This window comes from Rattus norvegicus, chromosome 19 (assembly GCF_021556685.1).
Source record: "Rattus norvegicus strain SHRSP/BbbUtx chromosome 19, alternate assembly SHRSP_T2T, whole genome shotgun sequence".
Taxonomy (NCBI): Eukaryota; Metazoa; Chordata; class Mammalia; order Rodentia; family Muridae; genus Rattus; species Rattus norvegicus.
This window is the reverse complement of record NC_141552.1, coordinates 44,024,202-44,044,278: the sequence shown is the minus strand read 5'-3', so window position 1 is coordinate 44,044,278 and position 20,077 is coordinate 44,024,202. Positions and strand designations below refer to the sequence as shown.

At 47.9% G+C, this 20,077-nt stretch overlaps 1 protein-coding gene across 11 annotated transcripts in view; it reads left to right on the top strand.

Annotated features, from left to right (window-relative positions):
• Window positions 1–489: 489 nt before the first annotated feature.
• Window positions 490–20,077, top strand: part of Zfp827 (zinc finger protein 827) — a 166,594-nt gene continuing 147,006 nt past the window's right edge. For all 11 annotated transcript variants that reach the window (XM_087594123.1, XM_087594122.1, XM_087594120.1 and 8 more), the window contains 1 exon segment: window positions 490–952. Coding sequence is in view for 10 of the 11 variants with exons in the window: in XM_087594122.1 (XP_087450248.1) it covers window positions 910–952 (43 nt within the window). In the remaining variant the exon portion in view is untranslated.

Genomic DNA, 20,077 nt, shown 5'->3' with positions numbered 1-20,077 from the left:
TATACAGAACCAAACGTAGTTTAATACACAAAAGAAAGTGGTTAGTGCAACCTATTTCCTTAAAAAAAAAATCTGTAAAATAATGTTTCAAGAGCGGGGGGGGGTAACTTTTCCACCCCCCCTTGATTGGGCGACTAGCGGGATAAATTCGAAGAAGTCCATCCCACCCCCGCACGCGCGCCCCCCATTCTTTCCAGACAGAGCAGTTGTAAATGCGAGGCTGAGTCCGCCCTGAGAGCCTTAGGGCACCTTCCTCTTTGCTGAGTGTGTGTGTGTGTGTGTGTGTGTGTGTGTGTGTGTGTGTGTGTGTGTGTGTGTGTGTGCGCGCGCGCGTGTGTGTCTAGCTCTCGCTCTTTCCCTCAGTCTGTGCCTCTGTGTGTGTGTGTGTGTGTGTGTGTGAGTGTGTGTGTGACAGAGAGAGAGAGCGCGAGAGGAGAGCGAGAGAGCGAGCTGCGAGCTGTGCTGCCGCCGCCGCTGCCCTTTGATCCCGACATTAGTGTTAGGGGCTCGGAGACACAGCGCGCGGCCATAGACACCGCCGCACCGGCGCTCATTTATTTATACCTCCCATCACACGCGAGCACAGGACACACACACACTCACACCTATTAGATCCGTTTCCATTGAAGAATATTACGCTCGGGGACAAGCCAGGTGCACGACCAAAAAAAAATTTTTTTAAAAAAAGGAAAAAAAAAAAGAAAGAAAGAAAGGAAAGAAAAGAAGAAAACCCCTCTTCTGGCTCCAGGAAACAAGCTTCAACCCATTGCACACACCGGAGAGAAGGGGTTTCCCCCTGCCCGCCCCCCAACTACCTCCCCGCTCCTGCCAGTGTCTGCCTGTCTGCCCCCACGGGGGTTTATTTGATCTCACATTAACCAAGGAGGAGAATGTGAGAAAAGGGGGAAAATGCCCAGGAGGAAGCAGGAGCAGCCCAAGCGCCTTCCCTCACGTAAGTCATCCCTTCTCCACCTCCTCTCGTGCCATTTTCTCGCCCTCCCTCTCCTCTTTCCCCTCCGCAGCCTCCGCCGTTGTTTTCTGCATTAGTTTAGGGTTACAGAGGTGAAACTGACAAAGACACAGCCAGGGTTACTCCTCGTTTAGGTCTATGCCGAGGCAGCCATGTTGGTGATGATCAGCCCCGTGCCCTTTCTATTCTCTCTCTCTCTCTTTTTCTTTCTTTCGCTCGCCCCCCTCTTTTTTTTTCCTTGAGATCGGGCTTTTCCCCCCTTTCCCTCCCCCTCCTCACTCCGGGTTGCGGGGGAGGGGGCGAGAGGAGGGAGGAGGGGAGTAGTGTGGATGCCGGGTTTTTGTCGCGGGTGGGGGGAGGTGGGAGAGGTTGCAATCTTGAAAAAAAATAAGAAATTCCGTGTGGATCCCGGTGCACGGGTGTGCGGGGTTGGGGCGCGCGCCGGGCCGAGGCCGTGACATGGCGATTGGGGGGTGTCAGGGCGAGGGCTTGCGGCCGCCCGCCGGGCTGGGGACCGGAGAGGTCGGTCTCCGGCTAAAGGTTGCGCCGGGGTGGGTCGGCCCCGGAGCCGCGGGCGGCTAGAGCTGGAGGCGGAGGTGGAGGCGGCGGCGGAGGGGGAGCCAGGGGCGGTCGAGGAGGGTGTGGGGGCGCCGGGGGGCGCGGGCGGCCGATCGGGGGGCGAGGCCGGGCAGCCGAGCGGATGTGGGGTGCGGGAGCCGCGCCGAGGCTGAGGCGAGGCAGCCAGGGCGGCGCGCGGCGCGCGAGGTCCCTGCAGAGCCCAGGGGAGGGCGGAGCAGGGCTCCCGGCCGCAATAAAATGCGGGGTCAGGCGGAGCAGACGGAGCCGGGGCGACGCGGGCTCGCAGACCCCCCTCCCCGGCCAGCCGGAGCAGAGTCCGCGACTAAAGTGCATCCCAGTCCTCCTGGCCCTAGCCACACACGCCAACTGGAGACTCGCGCCGGGCTGAGCGGCCGGGTCCCCGTCCCCTCCTCCACCCGCGCCTCGGGTCCCTCCGCGCCGCCCTCCCGCTTTTCTTTGCGAGACTCTTAACTTTTCCCCCACTCCCTCTCGGGCTCCCCCCTCGCCCCCCCACCAAGCTCTCTCCGCTCGGAGTGTTCCGAGATGCTGCTGAAGCTAAAAGTGAAGGAGAAAGAAGCAACTAAAAATATCCCCCCCGGGGCCGCTGGGCTCCTTGAATGCAGGGGAGAGGGGGCAGGGGAGAAGGCGTGGGGCGGGGTGGCGGGAGGAGGGGACGCGGGAGGCGCCGGAGGGAGGGGTCGGGGGAGACGGAGGGTCAGTTTCTCCTCTTCCCCCCCCTTCCGCCCCCCCTGCTCCACTCCCCTCTCCTGGGCGGCTTGGCGCTGCTCGGAGCCCGATCCTGCAAAACCCGGGCTGGGGGCAGGAGCGGAGCCGGAGCGCCGGCCCGCCCGCGCGGGTGTCAGGCCGACGTGGTCGGTCACCTGAAGTTCACGGAGGGTGGGGGAAGGGTTAAGGTTATGGTGTCTCGGTTGTATGTGAGCGTGTGTGTTTCCGCCGCAGACGGGCGAGCGCGATCGATCTCCCCCTCGCGAAATCTCCGCGGCGGTGCCCACGCGAAGGGGCCACGGGGCTGCTGCGGCCCGGGCGGGCGCGGTGGCACCGGGAGTGACGAGCAAGGGCACGCACGGGCAGTCTGCTCCGCAAACATTCCTCTTTTCTTCCCCCTTCCCGGTATGCAAGGAGTCGACTCACAGGGCTAGGGTTGTGCTTTTTTCCCCTTCCTTTGGGGAGAGAGAAAGAAAAAAAAAAAAAAAATGCCCCGGTGCAGTCCTTTCTTCGCCTGCCCGCTAGAGGTTCTGAGGATAATATCACATATGTAATATATATGCACATAAAATCACTCGCAGGCGGCTGCGAGTGTAGGAAAATTTTGTGCGAGGAGGAGGAGGAGAAGGCGGCGCAGTCGGGGCGGGCAAGGCGGGAGGCTCCGCGCTGCGATTCACAGAAAACTCGCAGCAGTTGGTGGAAGTGTGCGTGCACATGGCCGGGCCGGGCTTCCCTCTTGCTCGGACGCGCGTGGGCAGCGAGGGGGGGGAGGCTGGTGTCCCGGGCGGGCGCCACCGCGGGAGGCTTGCCCTGCTCGCACAAAATGGGCTTCAGTGTTCTCTGCGAACTTGCCCTTAGATGGCAACTTTGGCAGCTGATGAGCTTGTATGCGAAAACCAGGGCGGTGAGGTTACTTGGTCATTTCCCTTTCTTCTCTTCTCCCCCTGCTTTAAAAAAAAAATGTTGGCGGGGTTAGAGGGAGGGTGGGAGAGAAGGGATTTATCAGTTTCGGCTGAGACGACTGGAACGCCGCCCCTCCCGTGGTGTGCAGTGCAGTCGGGCAGCTGCAGCCTGCCCTGCCGGTGACCTTGACCCTGACCTCCTGCGACTACCCTCTGTCTGAGAGGAAATTCAGGCTCCATTTTAGCTCCGGTGTCTGGTGGGCCTCTCCCGCGGGTTGCTGCCTGTTGATGAAGTTTTATTTTGAGAGTGGGCTCCCTACTTGTCCTGAGATTGAATACTGTTATCTACTTTAAAAAAAAAAAATCGCCTCCCTCTTGCAGTCACATTAAGCCACTTTAACCTAAGTAAGAAGCAATTTACTTTTGGAAGCACAGTAAACGTTCCTGCCTTCACCCCTCCCCCCTTCTTTTTAAGGGATGCCTTAATTTGTAAAGCGTTTCCACCTCTTTTTGCATTGAATGGATTTTTTGTGTGCATTTGTGCTGCCTTTTCTAAGCGAGGTTTACACATGTTTTATAAGCAATTTACATTTTGACTAAGAGCAATTTCTGGGCAAATGGGGTATTTTCCAAGTCAGTCATAGTAACCCAGGGCTAGCTAAGAGCTCAGTGAGGATCCTAGAGACTTGAAAATGATATACAAACATAAGGCATACTGATTTGGGGGGAAATGAATGTTAATTTCCGTTTAGTACAGAATAGAGTTGTAGATTTATGGTCTAGTTTTCAATACTGAACTATTTTTTTTTTTTTAATTCCTGTGTGGGAAAGGGCTCCTTCCCTGGGAGAACTCTGCTGTATCAAGGTTAAAATACAGTCGAGTCTTTGGATTAAAGGTGCCTGTTAGTATTAGAGACAATCCTAAAAATCGCTATCCCCCCCCCCCCGCCCCCACAGTGATGTTTTTTTAGGTTAGGCAAGGAGGTGGTTTAATGAATGAACTGGGGAAATTTAAATTGCTTATAAGGCAAAAGGACCTTTTTGAGTAAATGCAGAAGTTATTAAAGCCACTATTGATGTGTTGATTTAAGAATTGATAGAACCTGTAAACATTAAGAAGTGCAGCATGTGCGCACACACACACTCATACTCACACACACACAGACACACACTCTCTCTTACTGTTTGAATTTGTAGAACAGTTGAAATACTTTCCATTTTCATCAGCAACCTTGGCCCTTGCACTCCTAGCAATGGGACACCGTTACCACATACAGATGTTGTCTATGAGTGGAGTCTATTTCTTACATTAGACAATACTATCTAGGAACAGTCTGGCCCTGCAAAGCCCACTGTCTTCCCACAGTACAGACACTGGGGAACCTGGATAGTCCACCCTAGAGTGGATTAGTCCTGGAAATCCAGGCGAGCACTTGGTATTATCTGATACCAAGTCTGGGGTGAGCCTTGGCTCCTGGCACACAGTACTAGCAATTCCCCAGGCTGGGCTCCGGCCTGCTAGGGTTTCCTAGCTCCTTCTGTTCAGCTAGACACCCCTGGGACTGTTCAGAACCGAATTAGCTTTGGAGATGGGCGAGCCTTTAACCTGACACTACTAACCTTAGCTTTGGGTTTCTGATTTAAAATTCTATAGTCATTTCCTCCTGGGCCTCAAAAGTAAGGGGAGGAGGGGAGTATGTGTGTGTGTGTGTGTGTGTGTGTGTGTGTGTGCGCCCGCGTGTGCCCGCACATGTGTGTTGTATTTGTGCTACATGGGACGTCTCATCTATACTAGAAAAAGGTAGAATGTCCTGCGAAGATAAAGTAGTCCTATTTACATGTCATAAGAGGGTCTGTAGTATCTTTCGGAAGTCCCACCCAACCAAGGAAGTTAAACCTTGAAAGGTAGGTTTAAAATTATTATTCAAAATTAAGGCCTCTGTTTCTTGGCTTAATGCAGTAATTTTCATTTTGGGACTTAAACATGTGACTCGACTGCTGTTGGTGGCTCTTTCACAAAAGTTCTTTCATTAATAAAGTCCAGCCTAGAGGTTCTTTGAGCTGAAGCAGGCACTTGTCTTCATCAGGATCCCAAAGAGGGTAACCTAAGAAGGGTCTGTCAGCCTCAGAAAGGGAGGCTGACTCTGGGGCTCTGTGGCAGGCCTGGGCCGTTCAAGCACTGTGTTTGGGATCATGAGGCTAAGAGGGATGGGTTCAGGAAGGTTGGTTTAATGCATTTACTGTATCTGTATGCCCGTAACCCATGGCAATCAGCACTTTAAAATTTCACCATTAGCATCAATTCAGCCATATGCGCATATGGGTTTGGATTCTATTAAAGTTATCAGTGGGAATTTGCCTGATACCTACTCCCCAGAGGAAGCACGAGGAAAAGTTAGTAAGACGGTCGTTTCTCAGTCCAGTGTTCTCACTCAGCCATGGGTCAGATCAGAGCAGGTTAGAGCAGGTTAACGTTCATTAACAAAACGTTAGCAAACTCTTCTCTCCAGCAAAACCAGGAAGCAAACTGACCAGATTGACCAGACAGCGACTGGATTCTTTGTTTATGCTTTCATGACCCCCCCCCCATCCCCACCTGTGTGTGTGTGTGTGTGTTCTGCTTTTATTTCTTACTAATTTTTGCAGTGACCAAGCACTATGTCCTGACTAACCCATGGGAAAACATTCAGCCTGAAGTAGCAGACTTTACAGAGCTTGTCAGGCAGGTCTAATGATTCTGATAAATGTAATGATTTTGGGGATCACTGGTACCTGCTCCCAAAAAGAGCATCATGCATCCCTGGGACCATAAGGGATGATCGCAACGGCTTCCTGTGAAAATACAGAAGACAGTTCAAAAATCACATCCCCTCTAATGCTTCAAAATAGTTTCTAATAAAAAAATTGATTTTTAATTTATCTGTGCTGCCATCTCGCTCTCAAGACGACACAGCTGGTGTGAGTTGACAAGTCTCTCCACAAAGTGTTAATAAATCATGCTGCAGAAGTCTAAATTGGACAGCTTTCTGCTCGCCTGAGTGCCGCTGCACATTTCGTAGTGGAGGATCTTTGAATGGTCTCTGTCAGAGGGGTTCGAGGGAGCTTTTGAGACGATCTCCACTTGGGGAGATATGCAAAACTCAGACCGACAGTTGTGTGCTCCAAGGAGAGTGTGTGCTGGGATACCCAGGCCGGTCCCTGGGGTCAAAGCTGTTTTAAAAAGTTGTTTAAAGAGTCTTATTAACTACTGTCCACACGGATTTGTAGAAAAAGCTGTATTAGAAATAGGTGGCGCTGGCCGGGGCTGCCAAAGCAGTTTACTTGGTAATCCCAGAACTTTGGACTTAGGTTGTGTCTGCACACATGAAGTTTCAGAACATGGGAAAAGTTCTGTCCTCTTGTGCTACCAGCTCTGTTCAGTCACTTGTCAACTGGATGAGCCAGTGTCCCAGTTAATTGAGATTGCTGTAACAAGATGCTTTTGGCCAGGTGCTTTATTAGACAACGCATTTCCTTTTTTCTCATAGCCATTGAGGTTGAAAAGTTCAAAGTCAAGATGACCACAGATTCGGCGCTATGTGGTAAAGACTCCCATCTCTCTTCTGACCGCGCTGTCTTCATGTGTACTCACACAGTGGAGGGGGTGACTAAGTTGCCTGGGGCGTCTTTCATCATGGTTCTGCCCTGTGACCTACTCACCCTGGTGAGCCCTTCCTCCTGATACCATCAGACCGGGATGAAGTTCCAGTATAGGAATATAGGATGTAAAGATTCAGACTATAGCCCAGGGTCTGCTGGAAAGAATGGCGGCGCCCACATTGCTGCACTGTGTGACATTTGTTTAGTGGCTCTGACTGGTCACCAAGGCCATCAGTAGGGCTCGAATGGCGCCATGTTACTGCAGTGGGGTTAATAATGCTTTATCCCTCATTTGAAGCAGGCCTTCCCCCATTCTTCATTTTCAGATCCCTAGTGGAGTTTTAGGATCCGAGAGGCAAAAGCAACAGAACAAGCTGGTGTTGATCTTCCTATTCTGATGATGTATTAGTAATTTTTCTGTAATTTAATCAGATTGGCTGCAGACCAAGATAGTGAGTGCACGTATGACCTACAGAATGGGACTTTGGGGGATGTTAAAGGATTTCTAGCATGAGAATTTACTAGGCTGTGGGCCTTGTGGTAAAGGAGTAGATTTTTGGTTTTTACTTATTGAAAATAAATCCAGGGCCTAGTTATGGTAAGAGGGGTGTGTGTGTGCACGTGTGTGTGTGTATGCATATGTGTGTATATGTGTATATGTATGTATGTATATGTATGTGCATGTGCTTGTGTGTGTGTATGCATGTATGTATATGTATGTGCACGTGCTTGTGTGTGTGTATATGTATATATGTATATGTATGTGCACGTGCTTGTGTGTGTGTGTGTGTGTGTGTGTGTACATGCGCTCGGGCACACTTGAGTGCAGGCCCATGCATTCTTTTGACTTTGTTACTTATTTTGGCCTTGGTCATGTACCTTTTTTTTTTTTTTTCGGAGCTGGGGACCGAACCCAGGGCCTTGCGCTAACTAGGCAAGTGCTCTACCGCTGAGCTAAATCCCCAACCCCAGGTCATGTACCTTTAAAATCCCATTTTGGGGCCAACCTTGTGAGTGTTGCTCTTGCCCCCTTCCACCCTGTCTTTCCTGCCTCCTCCTTTGGAAGGCGTAATTCATACTGTCGAGGGCGAAGTGTACAAAACGCTTTATGGTTCATAGTAACCGAGATGTCTCCTGTCATATTTCATAAGAAAATAATGTGCAAAGCACAGACCTTGCAGACGCTGAGACTGCTTCGCAGGCTGAGGTTCCTAGCCTCTATCTCCTGTCTGTTGAAGTGTAAGTTTGGTATTTCTACCCTCTGTCTGAAAATTATGTTTTTTATGATACTGTAAGACAGTGTATGAGTAGGTGCCAAAGTGGGGGCCTGTCTGATGGCTCTTGTTGCCCTCCACTGACCCAACTTGGATAGAACGGATGCAGACCCAAGCAAGCTTCATAGGTTAAAATCCAACTTTAGCTTGATGCTAATCTTAAGTCACATGGTGTATATTACTGTTTGTTTACATTCTAAGAGTCAGATTTGTGGCGTCCGCGCGCGCGCGCGCGCGCGCGCGCGCGCGCACACACACACACACACACACACACACACACACACACACACACACACACTGTACTGTGGCTAACTTTGTGAAATGCACAGTGAGACCCACCTGAGGTCAGAATGTGGCCATTAGCAACTCTACTTTTCAAATAGTGACCTAGGGTTATAGTAAATAAATTCGAGGAGACCCAGGGTTATATTAAATGCAAGAGGACTCTACATGTCTAAAGAGGACTGTCCAGTCCCTTATAATTAAAAAAACAACGGTCTCTCTTCTTTCTCTCTCTGTCTCTACCACCCTCTCAACTCCCTCCCCATGCCCTGAATAAACTATTCTATACTATATAATATAAAAATAAAAATAACAACAACAATAAACAAACACAAAGCATCCTTTCTCACCAAAGTTCTGCCTCTGTGGTTTTTAACACGACCAAGTGGTCTTTGCCTGTATTTTAAAGAAAACTCAGCCATTGAAAGATGTGGCTCAGTAGTAGACTCTTTGCCTGCCGTGCATGAGGTCCTTGGTTCAGCTCCTAGTGCTGGCTCAGGAAAACCAAACTCAGCCAAGTTCTCTCTACCAGAAAGGAATAGATCAACAGGCCTAGCATGTGAAACCAAACCCTGATAAACTCAGCCTTTTTCTGTTAATTCCTTCATAGGTCAGAAAAGTTAGACCCCATTAGAAGCAGGGTGTGAGGGAGCAAAAGCAAGGTGAGAGAGAGGTGTGGATCTCAGGGTGAATTGTTTGGAGTGCTCTGAAGGAGTTGGCCTTCAAAGGGGACTCAGGAAGGCCAGGGGAAAACGATCTTTTACACGATTGATCAGTCGTACTCAACTTTATCTGAGCCTTTGAAACAGCTACTGTACTTGTGGAGGATGATAGATTTTTCTCAAGTTAAGGAGTCTGGTGGTGGATTTTAAAAAGCTCTTCTTTTGTAATGAGATGGAGAAAATATCCCCAGTGACTTGGCCTCTTTTCCTTTTGCTGTCTACTATGTAAGTAAAGTAAAAACAAAGGTCTCATGTGCTTCTGAAGTTGACAGGGTAGTGGTGAAATGTGCAACCTCTTGTGTGGGGCGGTTCAGATCCCAGCTCTGCCACTGGCAAGCTGTGTGACCTTGGACCAATGACTTACCTTCTCTGTTATCCATTTCTATATCTTCAGAGTGGGCATTAGGATTGTTTAAATACATGTGAGTATTGTATGCATATACAAAGTCATGCCTAATTAGTGCCTGACACAGAAAGAATGGAACATACACTTAAGTATACAAAATGTATTTGTATGCTTAGGTTATGATTAGACTAGCATTCTGATCTCAAGCTTTATGATGGTTTCAGTGTTTTTAATTTCTATTTTTTTCATAGAGCTCATTAGTGGGGTGAGTAGTAACAATATAATATGGTAAAGTTCATTTACGAAGCTATTATTGTAGGGCTTGACTAACACTTATTCTGCAGGCCAACAATGTTATAATAGGCTGTCGTTAAAGGAATGAGTTCCTTTGTGTGTGTGATTTGGCAGAAATCATATCTAAGTTGTGTAATAACCATATGAATTATGACAGGTCTTTACTCAGAGGTAAGGACAATGAATCCTCTTACAGTGACCTCCAGTGAAACTGAGGGGAGGAGAGGTGTTTAATGAAGGTCTGTTAGTCATTCATTCAACAGGCAATGCCTGGATTAAAATGACCGAGAGGAAATCGACACTGGGTTTTCCATATGTCATATGGGTCATAGTTCAGGGTCTATGAACACACAGTCTGCTGTTTCTAATCACAGGGAGCCCGTCTAAGGGAGCGTATTCCCACGGATCTTAAATAAAGTCTTGAAGGGTGTGTGTCCGTTGCATGGTTGTTCGTGTCAAAGGTCACAGACAGGCGTCATAGTAGCGTGTTCTGCCCTGCACAATGTTTACTTCAGACAGAATTTTGGAAATTGGAGGTTTTACACACACACACACACACACACACACACACACACACACACACACACACACACTTCCAGCTTCTTTTGAACACTTGGAAGAGCAAGCAGCACTGGCCTACCTCCCCACATGGCTGCAATCTGCTGCAGTCAGTGGGGCTGTCCCCTTTCCTGGGCACGGGTTCATCAGCCTGCCACAATTCCTGCAACTTGGCCACCATGTCCCCATATGCACGTACACCTGCCCACCTCCCCCAAGGCTCTTCCCTCGCCATCCCTGAAGGCATTTGGACGAGAGACTGTTCTGTGTTCTGAAGCATTTTCTGATCTTTTAATTGAGCACTGTGTCAAAGGGTTCCAAGAACCATATTGCAGGGTGGAGTTCAAGAAGCAGTGCGAGGCAGGGGTTCAGGGCCTGGCAGTGCCACATTTTAGCTCTGACAGTAGCAAGCGGTTCTGTCTTGTTTTCCTCACTTATCCATGGTTGAAACAGGTTCTAAGGGAACTGCATAAGCTTCTATACATGGGTTTTTTTTTATGCATGTACTGTGCACATAGTACATGCTGACGGTATGCACACACCTGAATTATGCTCTGATTCTAGTTGAGGAGCTCAGGGATTTCGAATAGCATGCTTGGAAAATCTTGCTTGCCCTCCAGTTTCTGATCACTGCCGGGTGGCTCAATAGTTCTCATGTGTGACTGTGCCTCAGATGGGGGTGTCTTGAAGACACAAACATCACCAGACTTAATTCAGTTGGCTTAGAGGTAACCTTTTTAAAATTAAATTCCCCAGACATCTGAGTGAAGAACCAGAGTGGAGGATTCCTGAATTAGCCAGGACTATCCCACTCTGGGGTGATGTCATCCCAGCCACCAGGACATGAGATGCTGGGCCCAGACAGGTTAGTGACCATATTTTGTTAGCTGTTAAAACCAGGGCTTGAGTAATTGGCTGTAGCTTGTTCAGGCTGGAAAACAAAGACCTGGACAAGAATTGATGCTGGTCAGAAGAACAGATTCACAAGTGTCTACCCCACCCACAGACCGGTCTTCTCACTCTTCTTCCCACCCAGACTTCTCATGGGCTCCGAGGCCTTGGGAGAGTTAACTTCTGTGCTGCTTCCCTAATTCCATCTTGGACTGATACTATGCTAGGCTAACATTTTGTTTATGGTATGCCTTTGGTTCCCTGGGGCCATCTGCATATGAAGCACGTGGAGGAGAGCAGCTTCCCCTAGCAGCTCAAGCATCAGCACTGACATGGGCAGGACACTGCTGAGTATAGAGTGACTGAGGGCTGTGACACCTTCCTGGGTCTCACTGTTTAAGTCATCTTGGCACCTTCGCCCCAGCTCAGATGATGGAGTTCTTGGATTTGCATGGATTCTGAAAACTGTCACTGATGATATTCTTTCCTTGACGATTCTAGATACAGGCTTTTGACATTAAACAAAGAAGTAAGCAGTGCATTGGGGGGCCTGACTCCTGTGCTCCCTAGAGCGGGCGCTGCCTCTGGGGTGGGCTAGAACTAGACTTCTCTTCTGCCCTGGTTTGGTTCCTCCAGCTGTCCAGCAGGCCTTTAGAACAGGAACCAGAGCTGTATGTGGGAGGGAGCACTGTTAGGGAGACATGTACTCCAAAACGTGTTACTGAACTGTGTTTCATGTCTCCACCCAGAAGAACTTCAACTAAGAACTTACTGACCTTAGGACGAGAGGGATCACATTATAGGGAAGGAGGGACTTCACCACTCCAAAGCCGTGTTTGGGTAATTAGATTGCTTGGTTACAGCTGGGGCTCAGGCATTTGTGGGGTCAGGGGTGTTTGTCTTTGTTTTTGAGATACTGGCTGGCTATATAGTCCAGACTGGCCTTGAACTCACAATCCGCCAGGAGGGATTGCCGAGGGCGGTCCAGGGGTTTGGAGAGTGATGGGAAGACGTGTGAATGTACTTTTATTAACTGCATTGGTTTTGGGGGGATTAGTGCTGGAGGTAGAACCCAGGATTTGTGCACCCCAGCATGTGTTCTGCCACTGAACCCCACCCCTTTCAACCTATTACTTTAGAGCTTTATTTAATATGTTGGAATATTTTGCCCTCATGTATGTATGTGCTCTGTGTGATTGCACAGAGAGTAACCCACAGAGGTCAAAAGAACACCTCAGCTCCCCTGGCACTGGAATTACAGATGATTGGTTGTGAGGCTCCTTGTGTATCCTGGGGACTGAATCTAGGTCCTCTGCAAAAGCAACAAGTGCATCTAACCGCCGAACGGTGTCTCTTGCCCCTTATATTGGCTTCTAATGAAAAAAGCAGCACACACTTAATATAACTAATTAACGCTAGATATAAATGTTTAAAATGCGTTACGTTCCCTTCTCCCAGCTCCCATCTCCACTATAATCAAGAAATAATACTTAGAACCCAGCCTCTGGTTGAAATGTGGATGGCTCTGCACACAGAGCTGCCTTTCGGGATTTAAGGGCTGCTTTCAAAACCAGGGTGGCTACGTCATTCTCGTAAGTGCCTGGATTCACATCTGCAATACTGAATCCAGATTGGATGCTCGGATTTAAAGGTGATGATAAAGCACTCACCAGAAGGGAGGCAAAAAGATTGTCGTAGACTCTCGAAGTCATCATCTGAGGACTTAATTACTGAGTCAGTCTGGAGTGATGTCTTATCTAGAGAGAGGAGTGGGGGCGGGTCAAAATCATGTCTGACATCTACAGCTGAAGGCATGAAGAACTGTTGGGTGCGACGGGGGTGATGTTCTCAGAGTTGTCATCTGTGTAACTGTGGCTTTTCTTGAACGGAAAGTTTTCAGCAATGGTGGGAGGCACCTTTGATCCCAGCACTGGGGAGGCAGAGACAGGCAGGTCTCTAAGTTCAGCTTGGACTAAGGAGACAGTTTCAGGACAGCCAGGGCTACATAGAGTGGCTCTGTCTTGGAAAACAACAAGGAAAGAAAGAGAGAGACAGTGCGTGTGTGTGTGTGTGTGTGTGTGTGTGTGTGTGTGTGTGTGTGTGTGTGTGTGTGGTATTGAATACCAAAAGCAAACAAAAGAACCTGTTCCAATGGGTGCAACGATGACATACACCTGTGATCTAGGGCTTGAGAGGCTGAGGCAGGAGGATTATGAGTTCAAATCAGTGAGTCAGTCAATATGTAGACAAAAACAAGACCTCTTCCCCCCCCCCTCCCAAACTGTCCAACATTGAGTAAACCCTGTGTGTATGGAGAAGTCGGCTTAACTTGTCTGTCAGGAGTGGATTTCTAAAGATTTCTATTAGTTTGGGGGCACAGAGGCAAGAGGTACTAAACCCTAAAATAATCTTGTTCATGAAGAAGAGTTCTATAAATGAGATGCTGCTCCGGTGACCTTCTACTGTCAGTGTAGAACCGGAACTTGTTCTTTCCCTGGGGACACCTCTTTCAGTAACTGAGCTGTTAGTCTTTAGGAGTTTGGATGTATGGTAGCTGGCACAAGGTAGCAATGTGGAGCTTGAAATCCTGTGGGAGCTAAGTCCCCATGTTCTACTACTCCTCATGTTAGGGGCATGGACGTAAGCACAGAACTCGGACACATTCGCCCTGCCACAGTTCTTTATGCAGTCAGCAGACACATACGAGTAGACATTTTAACAACCATGGGGCAATACTCTGTGACTTTGTATGGGACGATATTTTTATGACTTTGATATGTAGATATTTATGGGAACACAGTCTAAGAGCGGCAGGTAAAAGACTCTGGCAGTGTAGCATCTGAAGCAGCCATTTAGATGCTGAGGACAGAGGACATTCTAAGTAGAAGAAATGACAGCAGCCAACCCAGAATAATAAGGGGCCACTAAAAGAAGGGTGTTGCAGAATTAATGTTGCAGAATTAGTGGGTCCAAATGGAATGACAGAAGGCAGGGCAAAGACGGCGGGAACTGAATCCTAAGATTGTGCTGGCTCCATGTGGGGTGTGTGTGTGTGTGTGTGTGTGTGTGTGTGTGTGTGTAGCTCAGAAATTGGCTGGGAAGTGTGGACTTCCCTGTGATAAAAATGGGAATGGAGGGTATGGGGCTTGTGAAGGAGGTCGCCTTTTAAAGCAGAGAGATCTCTGTTGAAAAAGCCTTTAGGATGAATGGCTTTGAATCCCATTACTGATAGCATCAAGGAGGGAACCCTGCCCTAGGGGAGCTCCTGGAGACTTGTGCCTCTGTAAAGGTCTGCCTCCTTTCTTGCCTCCTTTCACCTGCGGCATAATTAGCCAGAAAGTTCTACTGCAGGGCCTACAAGGATGGCTCAGTGGATAAAGTGCTTGCCATTCAAGTATGAGGATCCACAGTTCAAATCCTCAGCACCCACATACAAACCGAGCAGGTGTGGCCTACCTGCAATGCCAGCACTTGCAGGGTAGAGATGGGACCTTCTGGGCAAGCTGGATAGCTACATTGGCCAAATTGGTGAGCTCCACCTTCAGCGAGAAACCCTGCCTCAGAGCAATAGAAGACATTTGGCACCAACTTCTCTGGCTTCCCCATGCATGTTTACACACGTGTACATGCACCTGTAGATATGGGACACCTGTGGAGAAACAAAGTTCTAGTGTGGTGCTTTTTACAAGAGCCGTGCCTAATTTACACATATGTAATGACGCACCATGAAAAAGGCTGTGGGTAAATCCAGTCTAACAAATGTCAGTGCTGCTGATCCTGTCTGGGTGTATTCTTATCAGGAACCCCGACAACGGTCCCTTTTACCTTAATTTCAGTTTATTATTTCATTTGCATTCTTCCTGTTTGTGAAATTGGTAAATGTGGTAGTGTTCGGGCTGCTTCCCTTCTGCATCTCAGCATTTCCATTCTGTTATTGCCTTGCTGAGACAATCCATGCTGGTGATGTGGTGTGAGCAGCGCTTCTACAGAGCTGCAGGTACAGATCATATGACCCAGGGCGAGCATCGCAAAAACGCTGGTTCTCAAGCTTTAGGAAGTTCATGAGGGCCCCAAAGAATTATGTATATCTTAGAGATTAAAATAGAGATATTAAATATTTCTATTGCTAAGAATAACAGCTCTAACTCAGGACATGCTAATTATAGAAAAACCACATTTATAATGAAAATATGTATTTTTCCCAAAGAGAGTGTGTGAAGTAAGTGGTGTTTTGTATGCCTCTGTCAGTCCGAGGTGTCTGACTTCCTAGAGGACCACTGGGTCCTCGGTTGTTGATGGGTTCACTCTATGCATCAGGCTAGGGAGGAAGAGCTGCCGTCATACAGACACAGCACCACCTTTGCAAGCAACATGACCATCTCTGGACCACACCAAGGTCCTGCAGTGCTGAATGAAAACATCGTAACAAACTTTTCATGTCTGCTCTACCTAAATCCACTGAGCTGTCTTGTGTTTTGACTGGGTTGTCACGCACATAACATCACTACTGGACATTCCAGAAATATGAACTCCCTGAGTTATATAGAACTATAAAACGTTGATACATCTTATTGTAAATGCAACAATTATTTATATCCTCAGGAATGCTGTCTGGAAAAAGTCTTTAAGTATGGTATTGGGAATCTGTCAAGTTCATACTGTAGCAAACAAGTTTTCTAAAATTTTAATGGTTACTTGAAAGCATGAATCTTATCACTGGCTAAAAATACTGTCAGCCTTTCCTTGAAGTATCAACTTGACTCTGTTCATTTCCAAGAAACAGTCTGCCAAAGGCCCACATTTGAATGACCGTAATTTGTCAGTCATCCTTTCAATTAAAAGTGATACACCGTGAAAAGGCAGCTTGTTGGGCTCCTAAGCAAACAGTACTATGTGTCCCTACTCCTTAGCATAGCCACATACCACAGCACAGACAGAAAGACCCATTACTACATATATTACATTACTTATAACATCAAAAAGATATTTATTTCAGGATCGATTTTTGATAAAGTGAATATTTTTTTTACTACTTTGCCAGACAGTCTTGAGTGAAAACAGCACAGGGTTTTCTGTCCCTGGACATGTCCTGTCTGACTGTCTGTCTGCCTATCTATGTAATCTATGTATGTATGTATGTACGTATGTATGTATGTAAGTAAAGGTCTTACTAAATTATGTTCTAAGTTAACTCAACAGTTAAATGACCTTTCTTCTTCTGTAAACACAAATGTAACATTGCCGTTGTGTGAAGATGCGTCAGGTTTAGCCAGTGACGTCCTGGCTCCTCTGATGGAGGCGGATGCTTCTGATCATCACCTGCCCTGCCTGGTTAGGGTTTTTTGTCAACTTGTCAAAAGCTGTAGTCATTTGAGGAGAGGGAAACTTGACTGAGAAAATGCCTCCTGTAGACTGACCAATGGAGCATTTTCTTGATTCATCCATGAAGATTGGGGAGGGCCCAGCCTACTGTGGGTCATGTTGTCTCTGGGAAGGCGGTCCTGGGTGGAAAAAGAAACCAAGATGAGGCAAGCACTTAGGAGAGGTTCAGTAAGCAGCACTCCTGAGTGGCTTCTGCTTCAGTTCCGGCTCCCGAATCCTTCCTTAGTTCCCCTCAGTGGATTCGGACTCTGGATATGGAAGCTGAATAAACCTTTTCCTCCCCAAGTTGTCTTTGGTCGTGGCGCCGCCGCCCATGCAGTTCACTTACCTTAGAGGATTCATAGTTGCTCAGTTAGGCCAGGTCTGGAACCCGAGAACACATCTGGTTTCCTTTCACTGTCTTCCTCCCCGGGCTGTGGTCCTCACAATTCAGATGCACCTCAGATGCATTCTCTCGTCCCCGCACTACAGTCTCACTGATATTTCCGCAGTAGTTCTAGAAGTCACCATGCCTCCAGCCCCTGCCGCTGCTGTAGTGTGTGCGCTCATTCTTCTCCCGGAGAATTGGACGCGTTGGCCCCACATATTTTTACTTAACTTCCAACTTCCGCTATTCCTGCGTGTATGAGCCTTCATGCTGCTACCACAGGTACGCCGTAAGTCCTTGTAGGCATCAGCGCGAAAAAGAAGTTTGAACTTCTAGAGTTTGATGAGGCATTGTCTGAGCCCCTGTACCCGGTTCACGTACTCGGAATGACCCCTTCTGCTTTCCGTACTTCACGCGCCGGCCAGCTTTGCTTGCCCGTATTTTCCCCATTTTTAGAGTGAGCGAGTAACTGCTTCGCCTGGTAAAGTCTGCCTTTACCTTCAGATATCAGAGAGGCCCTTCATGTGTCTGTCCTCCGTGGTTACCAGTTGCCGGGCGGAATTAGGCAAGTGTTTCCGGTTCACTTACTGTTGTGTGCTTGTTGTCGATAGTGGCTGAACTTTTTATGAACCTGGAGCATGTGTTCCTTTTGTTGTTGTTGTTTTATTTCCGTTCTTGTTTTCTTTTACATGTTTTTGTATGTAATACAAAACTGTCTACAGCAGGAGGGTAATAATAAATTAATGAAGGCAGGAGGTTAAAACCAGTTACAACCAGCCTGGCCTACAATGCAAGTTCTGGGACATCTAGGCCTGTTGTGAAGAGAAACCCTGTGTGGGACACCCCTCCCTCCTCCCGCCCCCAAAGAGAGTCAAAGAGAAACTAGTGCATGAAATTGTTCGAAAAGAAGCCCCGGTGATGGCGTGTGCCTTAATCTGAGCACTCCGGAGGCAGAGGCAGATGGATCTCTGAGTTCAAGGTCAGCCTGGTCTACGGAGTGAGTTCAAGGACAACCAGGGCTAAACAGAGATCCTGTCTTAAAAAACAGAGGGGGGGTGGGGGGGGAGAGAGAGAGAGAGAGAGAGAGAGAGAGAGAGAGAGAGAGAGAGAGAGAGCCGGAAGGGAGAGAGGAGGAAGAAAGGAAGGAAGGAGAGAATGAAGAGTCACAAATGCAGATATAGAAGTGTTGGAATGTTTTTTGAGGACAGTTTTCGTAAGCTGGGTTGGGAAGAAGGTACTGGATACTGCCATGTGTATTCTCCTGAGCATGGCTTAGAGAGGCCTGGAGAAAATCATATGCCTCAGAAGGAAACTGGGTTGGGAGAGCAGAGGCCGTGGCCCACAGCACAGGACCACTGCAGTGTGTGTGCGAGAGGGAATGCCTGTGGTTAGAAGCCGCTGGCACACTCTGAGGTGTAGGTCTCTCTCCACTGTTGCCCGTCCCTGCCTTTCTGCCCTCAAGCTGTGCCAGAATTATGAGATTTTTTTCCTGATGACTGGGCACATTTGATGTCTGGAGCTCATGGTCTCTAACAACCAGCAGTTTCCTGTCTCCTTTGGTTGAGATGACCATGACATAATGCAGACAGCAGCAGCATCCCAGCTCTCAGACACGATGTCCACTCCAGCCAGATTCCTGGGTGCCCAGAGGAAACCTCCTAAGAGCTATGTTAATGCCATGTGCTTTGCTTCTGTCATTCTGGTCCGCCTTCCCAGTCATCAGCAAATGTCAGGTAGTCACAAGCTATCCTGTAGAGAGGGGAACATGCATGGATCAAGTGGGACTGATGCATAAGAAACTGGGATTTGATGGTCCAGAACTTGTGTGAGTTCCCACCCTGGCACTCCTTCATACTCTGTGGATGTCTTTGAAGCTATATAAAACTTCTTGGGGGCTTGTGCCAACTTGGACATTTCTTGAAGTTGTGTGTATGGTTAATTTAATTAATTTATTTATTGAGGAAAATCTTAAATTGTCTGTTGAATGTTGATTACTTCTGCTCTGATGTTTTCTTGTTCTTACCTTTAGGGCCAGTTTGGGTAGGGAGGGAATTAAGGTCACCTTTACACTCTGAGCCATCTCAGTAGCCTGGTGCTTGTAGTTTTAAGGGTTTATTTAGGGTAGGAATGTAACTTAGTAGTTAAGACTGCTTGGATGTGCATGTAACATGTATGGTCAGCACTGAAGAGGTAGAGGCAGGAGGATCAGAAGCTCAAGGTCATTCTTGGCCACATATTCAGGTGTGTGGGACCATCTCAGGGAGAAAATGGTTTTCATTTTGTTTTGTCTGCCTGTCATAGTGGTAAATTTTTAAAAAAGAACCTATCAACCCTCGCTCTTGGGCCATGTGGCATTTGTGGGATATTTTCATCTCAATCAGCAAATTGTCTCAACGCAACTGGCTAAGCTCCCAATCTCCATCCCATGCTGCTGCCAGCTGCTCTTGCGCCCTTGCGCCTCTCTTACTGTGGACTCTGCTCACATTCCCAGCATCCGCCCCATTGGTTGTAGTCACAACTCCCAGTATCTCAGTAAAATCAAAACTCTAGAAGCTTGTAATTTGTCAATCAGATTTGTATCAGTAAATTCTCACCCCACAAAACATCCACACAATAAACTCTGAACCAAGTAATATTAATATAAACTGCCCACCTAGATAAGACAAATTATCCTATAAAAATCTATCCCTTATGAAGTATTCATAACTACCTGTGGCTCTTCAAGGCCACACAGATCTGGGTCATCTTTCTCCTCCTCCATCCTGGTTCTCCTCTCCTTTATCGTCTCTCCCTCCTCTCTCCAAAACTCTGTGCCCACCTTACTTTTTCACTGCCCAGTCACAGGCCTTGTCTTATCTTGTGCCTGCCTTTGCCTGCATACAGACAACAGTCCACAGTCTGTTTGTATGACCATAGCTAACAACAACAGAAAATGGAATACGGAAAGAATGTCTACCCTGCCTACTGTACTACTTATGTTGCTCTTAATGTATAAACACCTCAACCAGAAAGCAAGCAGAACAGGAGGAAACTCTACAACATACATGCTTAAAACAAAGTAAGACCAGGTGACTGTATTCATGTCAAAGGCTTTCGTTCAACTCCTGTCTCTCTGAAGAGCAACGTCCATTTCTCAGTGCTTTTC